Source organism: Lathyrus oleraceus, chromosome 7 (genome assembly GCF_024323335.1).
Source record: "Lathyrus oleraceus cultivar Zhongwan6 chromosome 7, CAAS_Psat_ZW6_1.0, whole genome shotgun sequence".
NCBI lineage: Eukaryota > Viridiplantae > Streptophyta > Magnoliopsida > Fabales > Fabaceae > Lathyrus > Lathyrus oleraceus.
The window spans coordinates 506,803,793-506,814,395 of NC_066585.1; the positions used below are offsets into that span (position 1 = coordinate 506,803,793).

The following is a 10,603-nucleotide window of genomic DNA, read 5'->3' on the forward strand; positions in this document are numbered from 1 at the left end:
CTCTCGAGTTTATTGGATTCTCTCAATATCAATTTTTGAGGACATGACTAAGTCGTTTTTTCATTGAACCTGTATAACTTTTGATTTTCATCTCTTCCCTTAACTTTTTACATTTATGCTGATTTATTTTCCGTTGCTTAACATTAAACTAAATGTTAAAATATTTTTAAACTCTGATGTTAAATAAAAAAGTTTTTCAGAACCATATTTTACGGAACCATAAAATTCACCTTCCTCCCTCTTGTATGGAAAGTCACGTGTCCAACAACTATCTCCCATGATTATTTGAGTTTCAACCATCCATTCCCGCAAGAGTCGCGAGCTTGAGGGGGGACTTGCTTCACTTGATCCAAGATCTCTGAAAAACTATAATTACACGACACCTTGTTACTTAGGGGACAATCTCTAACACAGATAAATCAACCATACAAAACTTCTCGATTTGTCATGTGTGAGTTAACTTTAATTCTCAACAAATCCTATAACCTCTTATAACCGTTATCCATTTGTGATAGTCATGCTCATAGCAGATTTATCCAATACACTAAGTTACTTATTGCATGGATAGTGGTGCATAATTCTATAGCTATTAATTACAACTTAATTGAAAAAGGAATGCAAAAACTTTCAATGTGCTCTCTTTGTAACCCTAACGTTGAATCAGTTGCTCACATTTTCCTAGATTACAATCATACACTAAGGTTTTGGACTTGTCTTGCATAGTTTCTTGACATAAACATCTAATTTTGAAAATCTTTTCAGCATTGCTACTTCTGGATGGAGCTCTTAGCTTAGAAATCTAATTTTGACACTTATCATTCTCATCAACTATAAAATTTGTCACACTAGGAATGACATTATCCTTAGGAAATGACACAAAAACTACTCTTTTTCTGTTACATTAGTTCATTGTACATTAAAAGATCATAGAGAAAAATGTCTTCAATACACTATTCTTTATTTTCTCCTTTGATTTCCATGAAGTATAAGCAGGTTCATATAATTGTGTGACTTATTTTATGGAATAACAATTTCCTTTTCTCAAAATTCTTATTTTCCTTTCCTTGATCCTAACTCTAAACTTAGCAAAAACCAACTACTTTGATTATTTAAGTTCCTTTAATTACATGAATATTGATTCTAAGGAGTTATGCCATGCTCTTGTAAATACTTTTTAACTTTTTTTTAAGTTGTTGTTTAAAAACAGAATGAGATACAAAGTTAGCAACGAGAATAACTAACAAACTAACCGACTTTAATCCGTTGCAAACACCTAGAGTCTACATATCATCAACAACAAAACACGAGTTAGTTAATTAGTTATACAAAATCCTAACCTAACACATTCTCTATAACTAACTTTTCATCCTTTTCTTGAAGTTAGTTAGTTAGTTATTCATACAGTACTTATCATTCATATTCATTCATCTTCACTCCACACACAGTTGCTTTCTTTCTCCAATCCCAAGAGAAACAAGCTAGTGTTCTTCACAAGGCAAGTGTTATTGCAATACATATATGTATATCTATCTATCTTTATCAAGAAACTCACATTCTTGTATTTGTTACACAGAATATGGAAGATAAAGTTGACAACAAATGCAAAGCTATAGTGGCACCTAAAGATGATAATGGTCATAATCAGGATCTTCCAGCTCCCTCCAGAAAAGTAAAAGTACTTATTGTGGACAATGATCCTCGCACTCTAAGGATTCATGAAAACCTATTGAAATCACTTGGTGTGGAAACTCGTACTGTCAAAGATGGAAGAGAAGCCATAAACACGACTGCTTGGAATGATTATTCTCTTCCAGCCTATGACCTAATTCTCATTGGTAGGCAGTTACCTTTGATAAATGGGATTGAGGTACGTATAGAAAGATTCATTTTACATTCATCTTGTTTCTGTAATATTGCGTTTGCATGTATGCATGCATGCATGAAATCATGTGTTTTGTTTATCAAGGTGACGAAGAGACTGCGAGCTATAGGGTACCCTAGCAGGATTGTTGGAGTGACACGTTCTCTAACAGAAGCTGAACGGGAAGAGTTTCTGAGTGCAGGGGTAGATGATATAGTTGATTATGAGAAGCCAATGTCCATTGAAACGGTTAAGATGCTACTTGCAGCAACTCCCCGTCCCCGAGTGTGGAGGGAAAAAGTTATTTATGATGATGATGTTAATGGTAATAGTTCTGGTTCCACTTCAGGTTCTAGAAAAGTTTCTAGAAAAGAGTAAGTAGCATGGCCTTTTGAGGATGATCCATCCATATTGTACAAAAATATAGTTAATGATCACTGTTTAGGATCTTTTTTACATTAGCTTTCATGCAGTTGTAATTAACTTACATATAGTATATTCTCATTTCTTATTAATTATGTAAATGACTGTGTGTTACTGTTGATGATGAATGTGGAGAATATAAAGATTGTTTGTTAAATAAATGTCTCTGGTAAGAATTTATAAGAGCAAAGATCAAACTATCAAGTACATCACACCATCTAACATGTGATTTTCTAACCCATTTATGCATTCTGCTACGCTTTCTATCATGCACATACAGCGGGAGTTATAATTAAAAGAATATACTGTATTTGTCCTGATTTGGAGTAAAGGATGGCTGAATCGGTAAGGGTGATGAAGACTATTTTTTCAAATGTTTTCAACGCGGTTAAGATGGTTCTCACGTTAAGGGAGAGTGTACTTACGACTTGCATGGGAGAGTGTACTTACGACTTGCATAAATAAAATGTTAGCATTCTAACACTTAAATTATTAAAAGATTGAAGTGAAATTTTGCAAGTGTATATCGAATCGTATGCGTGTTTGTGACTTAAGGTCGCACTTATATATGAAAGACCGTTGTAACCGTCTATATATTGTCCAGTGTGGAACAATGGTAACCATTGGATCATGATCTAATGATTCAGAAAGATAGGAATATGCGCTTCTACGTGGATAGTCGATCTTATGGGTCATGCACTACAAGAAAAACTAATATTAGTTGGGCAATTTTGCTGAGTGAATTTCACCTAAAAAAAATACGGTTGTCGAAATGATAATCACCTCGCAATTCATCTATCCAAATTAAAAAAATAATATATATTTTTAAATATATCACCTCGCAAGTCATCCGGAAGAAAATGGAATTTTTAAAAATAATATTTGAAAGGTGTTTTTTACCTCACAAATCAATTTTTGAAATTTTAAATTTCAACTTAAAAAAAGGCAATTCAATACAAATTTTAAAAAAGGCGTGTCAGAAGGTTGCGAGGTACAATTAATTCAATAAAGATCACATACATTGCGACGTGTTTAACACCCAGCAACAACATGCTTTGCAAGGTGTCTAACACTCTGCAATGTTCACATGCATTGTGGTGTGTTAAACACCCCGCAAACTGACATGCACAGTTTCCAAAAACACTGCAAAGATCATATGTGCATATAGTCTATTTATTAATCGATTTTCTCTTTCTTCAACTTCATAATCGTGCTTTCAACATCTTCTTCTTTCACAAGCACACCAATTTTTTTCAAAAACTTAATCTCAGTCTAAAATTCTAAATTCTGTCATCTTCTCTATTCTAGTATCTAACTTTTCATTAAGGGTTCATTATCATATAAGGTACACACTTAATTTTAAAAAAAATCTTATCAATATTGAGTTATTCTGATTCAAATTTGTTTGTGGATGTTTCTATAACTGTTTATGTTGTTTTAAATTTTATTTTTGCAAATATTATTTATGCGAATATTAATTTTGTTTATGTGTTTATAATGTTTAGTTGAGATTTATTATTTATAACTTTTAGTTAGTATAATATGGTATTAATTCTATTTTAATTGAGAATATTAATTTTGTTTTATATAAAATATTATTAACAGTATATATTTTGTTTTAGTTAGTATAATATGGTATTAAAATTTATAATTAGGAATATAAATTGTTGTTAGGTGATTTACATTTGACAAATGAATGATTTACGAGGTAATTTTCATCCGGCTAAATCATGCAAACAAAAAATTGTAATATTTTTATTATTTTAAGTATTTATCAAATTGTTATTGTTAATAAATTCTGAATTTAAATATTATTTAATAAAAAAATATTCTGTTATAGTATATTGTTACAAATTTATTATAATTAAATTTGTAAAATATAAATATATAAGAATATTTTATTATTTAATAAAAAATATTTTATTATATTATATTATTACAAATTTATTATAATTAAATTTGTATAATATAAATATATAAGAATATTGTTTTATTAAATACGTTTAAAATTTATCAAGTGATTTTCACCTAACAATTGCATTAAACGTTGTCGAGTGAATTTCATCCAGTAAACGAATGATTTGATCAAGGTGAATTGCACACACCAAAACTTGCGTTCTACACACTGCTATGCCCACCTGCTCTCTTCATGTTTGCGTTGTCTGCTCTCTGCACGCTTGTGTTGTCTACTTGGGAAAGTAAGTTGCGAAGTGATATTCGCCTAGCAACTTGCAAAGTGATATTCACCTAGCAACTTGCGAGGTGATTTTCTCTCAACAAAAAAGTTGCGACTAACGTTTTAGCAAATTGAGTGAAACACGTGAATTTTGTACGTTGCGAGGTGACTAGCACCTAGCAAATTTAAGTTTTTTTTTAGTGGTGGTCTAACCTCACTACTACAAAAAATACATGTAATCTCGGATGCAAAGTTGATTTAATCTCGGTTAAAAATATGAAATAACGAAGGGCGTCATGAAAATTTGTCACTTTATCAATCAGTTTAAGAATAACCGAGGGGTTAGTTGAAATGGTCATGAGTTCGATCTCCAACAATATATTTATTATATTTTCCAAACTAGCATCATATACATCTTGAATAACAAAGCTGAAGGGAAAGATATATATATATATATATATATATATATATATATATATATATATATATATATATATATATATATATATATATATATATATATATATATATATATATATATATATATATATATATAATTCGTATTACTTTGTTTACACATAATATTAATAAATTAATTTCTTTACAAACTTCATTGTTTACACAAAATATTGCATTGTTTACATAGAATATTAAAGTAAAAATATTGAATATGATTCATCGTCATCGCTATCGGTGAAGAACAAATGTTGAATATCTTGGAGAAGAGAAAATGTTAGAGATCTCCGTTCCATTGATCTTGAGGAAGATCAAATGTCAACCTTGAACCCAAATAATTTTATACTGTTGCAATCCATCCTTGAGAACTTTTCGCAAACAAAAACAAACGTCTTTTTAAGCTTCAAAGTTTTCATGTCAAATGTTTAATTATCAAACTTTAATATTTAGAATGCTTTTATAACGAGGGTTTTAGGTGTCACGAGGATCACTAATGGTAGTGACTTGAGCGTTAATGCTCATTAAATGAATGACAAATATTTGTTTATATATATATATATATATATATATATATATATATATATATATATATATATATATATATATATATATATATATATATACATTGTTTACACATAATATTAAAATAAATTATTTAAATAAATCAAGATTTTGACAATGGATTCTTGGAGAACAACATATCTTTTCAAATTTATGATAAGTTATATATTCCAACAAAGATTTTTTATGTACTTGCAATCCATCCCAAAGAGATTTCATTATCTTGAGCAAATATTTTCATGACAAATGCTTTCACATGAAAGATAACTTGATGATTGTGTTTAGGAATAAATTTCTCACTCTTCTCAACCGAGAAAAATAATAAATTTCTCAATGTTTTCTTTGATTGACAACATAAGAAGGTTATTACAAAAACACAACAACAACGTCAACATAATTATGTGAGATAGATTGTAAGGGCGGGAAAAATATTTTGTTCAAGATTGATGAACATTGAAGATTTTTTTGGTCTTGCAATTCATCCCAAAGAATGATGCTTAAGACTTTGGAGTGGATATATATAAGTTAGGTTTATAGTAAAATCGGTTTAACAGATATGATAATATAATCTTCCGGTTATTAAATATAACCGAAGATATAAATCATTAATTCAAATTTAAAAATAAAATAAAAAGAAAGACATTACTTTTAAAGAAATAAAAACATAAATTGGTGTTGATGGGATTCAAAGCATGTCATGAATTATATTTCCCCTCGGTTATATTTAGAAACATATGGATATGTGGTATTTATTAAAAATAAAATGAAACATGACGCGTCTTGACATTTTACCTCGATTTTTGGTTGGGTGAGGTGAAAGTTTTGTCATGAAATATATTATTTGTAGCAGTGCCTAAAACAATTGTCCCTCAAGTCTTTTATGTCAGTCATGAAACGACAATTGTTTATATAAAAGTATGTGATCTTGTCCCGTAAGTCTGAATCATGGTGATGTCGTTCGTTGAGTGAAAACTCCTTGCTTAGTGGGAGCAGTTATCATGCAGAGCATGGGCATTAAATGTGTATCAAGTTGATGAAACGCTTTTTTTACGATGATGGTCTTTATGTGCCCCATGTGCGTAGGGATAAGGGTGATGCACTTAGGGACACACAAGTGCAATTGTCATTTTGAGATGTGATATGAATCATTGGGCGACTTCTTTGAACTTCCAATGGATCATGGTAATTGAATCTTGGTGTTACTTTTATATAAAGCGGGAACTTTTGTCTCATTCATACTTTTTGAATTATCTATTATTGGTTATTTTGGGATTTACTACATTATGCAAAACAACATGGAGTTTGTTTAAGTTGGTTCTCGTGAAGAAGGGACACGTGTTGAACACGATGTTCCAACATGTGGACTGTAACATTTGGTCTCTTGGAAACAAACTGATGAAAATTACAGTTGGTTAAGATTTTCTCTATCCAAGATTCACGTCACAACAGAAGATCTACTAGATATGGAGTGAAGTTAATTTGAATGTACTGGTGCAACATGTGGAATACGATGTTCCAGCATGTGCAATACAACATATGGCCTTGTTTAGTAAGCCTTAATGGACGGTTTGCAATTTTTTTTATTGAGATTCAATCTGATTTGCTGCAATTATTTTAGCAATGTTTGGTTGATTTGTTTAATAACTGAAGATGTTAAAATAAGATTAAAATGTGATTTAAATTTGAATTTGAAATATAAGAAATCATATCTTTGGGAGAGATTTAAGGAGAAAATCATATCCAATTGATTCAGCTATTTTCTAGACGAATTAAATGCAGATATCCAAGAAGAAAAGTCCAGAAGACATTGATATATAAGGAGATTCAATTCTCATTATTTGATAAGAGTTTTGGTGCGCAAGAACTAGGTTCTCTGTGCTAGGGTTTGAGTCCTTTTTACTTGTATTCCATGCTAATTCCATAACTAGATTAGTGTTGAATCTACTATTATACACCACTATGTTTCAGTAACTTGGCATAATTGTTTTATCTTAGTTGAGTTATAATATTCAACATTGTTCATTAAGTTGTAAACACCAATCACGGGCTTTGTGATTAAGAAGAAAGTGAGTAGGTTCTCATATTTAGGGGAAGTCCTTAAATAGAAAGACACTAGGATTATGAAGAGGCTTTGAATAATATATGAGTTATTGGTTCTTGTAAGACTAAGTGTACTAATTCAAAGTAGTGGATTTCCTCTCATAGATAAAGTGTCCCCCATACGTAGGTGTGGTTTCATCGAACTAGGTTACCAATCACTTGTGTTATTTTTACAGCTTTCTACATTGTTTCCTTATTGTTGTCTAACTATTTTGGTAATGGTGTAAAAAGTTTAACAAATTGTCTCAATATCTGGTCAAACATCTTTCCCCTAAGGATTAGAATTTTAATTAGCATCAGAGCAGACACCCTGTTCTATTTGGGTGAGCTCTAGGGAAGATATTTTCTGTTCAAATGGACAACACTAAGGATTAAGGGTATGACAATAGACCACCTGTATTGGATGACACAAACTATGATTATTGAAAAGCAAAAATGGTTGCTTTTCTCAAATCCATGGACAATAAAACATGGAAGGAAAAAATGCATGGGAGATTGTCAAAACGGCTCATAAAGGCACATCTAAGATTGGGATGTTAAAGTTGCAGCTCCTTACGACAAAAATTGAGAATCTGAGAATGGATGAAGATGAATCTATCTCTGATTTCAACATCAGACTTAGAGACATTGCCAACACCTCTTTTTCCTTAGGAGAGAATATGTCTGAAGAAAAGCTTGCCAGAAAAATCCTAAGGTCTCTTCCTAAGAAGTTTTATATGAAGGTAATTGCAGTAGAAGAAGCCCAAGACCTCAACAACATCAAAGTTGATGAACTCATTGGTTCTTTACAAACCTTTGTGATGGCCTTGAATGATAAATCCGAAAAGAAGAACAAAAGCATAACTTTTGTGTCCAACATTGAAGAGGATGAAGATCAAGGTGAAGAAAGTTTTCCAAAGGCTATAGCCCTTGTAGGGAGAAAATTCAACAACTCCTTACAAAAATTTAATAGAAGATGGAATACAAATGTCCCAGACAAGGTGTCAGACAATAGTCCCTTGAACATATGCAAAGGAATAAAATTTTATGAATGTGAAGGGTTTGGACACATTAAAATTTTATGAATCCTAGTCAATTTTTATTTAAGGAAGGCTTTTGGCTTTATAAGATCAAGTCAATGTTTTCTTTCCCCTTAGTAATTTTACTTAGGATGTCATGCAAATTTGTCACTTCCTTTTTTTTAACGAGACATAAGTCTCACAAACTTCTGTTGAGATTCTAATATTGGTTATTTCTAACTTAAGAGATTTATTGATTTACTTGAGGTCTAGGTTGAATTTTTTTAATCCTATCATTTTCTTCAACAAATTTAACACTGATTTTAAAATATTTCTTGTAAGATGGTTTAGTTACCTCGTAGTCATCTTTCTCTTAGGATGCCTTTAAGCAAACTTCATCTTCTTCGTTTGAAGATGGTTCTTCTATGATTCTCCCCAAGGTCGACTCTTCTTTGTTTATGAATGCTCTGTCTCTTCTTCTTTCAAATATTCTATTGGACGATGCTTCTTCTTCACAGTTTCTTATAAACGAGGTTTCTTCATTTGATGTTGAATCCTCTGAAGACCGTTAAACTAATGAGTATGTTATTTTGAAGGAAGTAAGGGAGTTATTTAATTGGAGTTTGATGAAGTTAATGATTCTTAAGTCTTTGAGCTAATACCTTCATCTTTAAGTAATTTATCTAGTTCGTTCAAAATATTAATGATTTTCTGCTTCTTTGATTTTTACCAAAATTTACAAACATTCTCATCTTTTGATTAATGGATTGAAATGTATTTTCAATTCTTAATTATTAGATATTGATTAGTTACAAAAGTTCCAACATAATTTCTAGCAACTTTAAACTTTAAAAAATATTGATGAATAGTATCTTCATCTTCTTTGTCTCGTGTGTTCATCTCCTATTGTTCGATACTTGGAGAAACTCTATATATCATTTCAAGAGTATCCCATATTTTCTTGGCGATTTTAGAATTATAGATATAAAGAAGTTTATTATCATCTAAAGGCATCACTATAAAGTTCTTGGCTTTGAAATCTATTTCAAATTTTATCGTTTCTTCTACGGTCCAAAGAAAATAAAATTTATCTACTACGTCTCTATCTATTTGGTGAGTAGGAATAAACAAACCTTTGATTACAGTTTCCTAAAATTAAAAAACAATACTTTGAATAAAAATTCTAAATTTAGCTTTCCATATTTCAAACCTAGCACCATTAAATGGTGGGGGTGTGTTTAGAAAAGAGCTCTTGTTTAAAGATGTGTTAGAAGACATCTTCCTCTTAAGACAATTATTCCTTGAATACGAGTTAGGCTCTGAAGCCACTTATCAGATATAAGACTCCACATACAAGATGAGGTGAGTTATGGGTTTCAGAAAAACTTGAGTTTGAAAAATATTTATAAATATTTTTAGAGTTTAAAATCATTTTTAAAATGTTGTACAAATTAGCAGCGGGAATTAAGAATGCAGAAAATAAAATGCGGAATATAAAAAGTTAAGGAATAAAGAGATAACACTCAAAATTATAGAGGTTCGGTCAAAAAGAAAAAGACTTAATCTTCTCCCCAAGATTTGTTCTTGAGAGTATCAGGTAAATCTTAGGAGGTTTTAGTAAGTTAAACAATCGAACCCCTTAATATAAGAAAAATAAAGTTTCTAGCTAACTTCCAACCAAACAACGAACAATGAAGTGAAACAACTAGTCTCCAAGCTAAACCGAGATTTTGCATGAGCTTATCTCGAACCAAGATGAACTTTTAAACCGGGCTGAACTCACAAACCGAACTGAGATTTTGAATAGGCTGATCATGAACCACTAATATTTTATATCGGGCTTATCTCGAACCTAAGCAAGCTTTTAAACCAGGTTAAGCTTACAAATAGAACTAGGGATTTTAATAGGATCACCACAAACTAAGTTGATATTTTATACCATGTTGATCTCGAACCGATGAAAACTTTTGAATAGAATGAACTTACGAACTGAAATAATGACTTAGTAACTAAATCCCCAGACCAAAG

The 10,603-nt window shown here is 30.8% G+C and overlaps 1 protein-coding gene across 1 annotated transcript; it reads left to right on the forward strand.

The window, feature by feature from the left end:
* The first annotated feature begins 1,471 nt into the window (after positions 1-1,471).
* On the forward strand, positions 1,472-2,252 carry LOC127105962 (two-component response regulator 24). The gene is made up of 2 exons (XM_051043187.1): positions 1,472-1,867; positions 1,967-2,252. Exons 1-2 carry the CDS (start codon positions 1,577-1,579, stop codon positions 2,237-2,239), a joined length of 564 nt encoding a protein of 187 aa, XP_050899144.1. The 5' UTR covers positions 1,472-1,576; the 3' UTR covers positions 2,240-2,252.
* Positions 2,253-10,603: the final 8,351 nt, after the last annotated feature.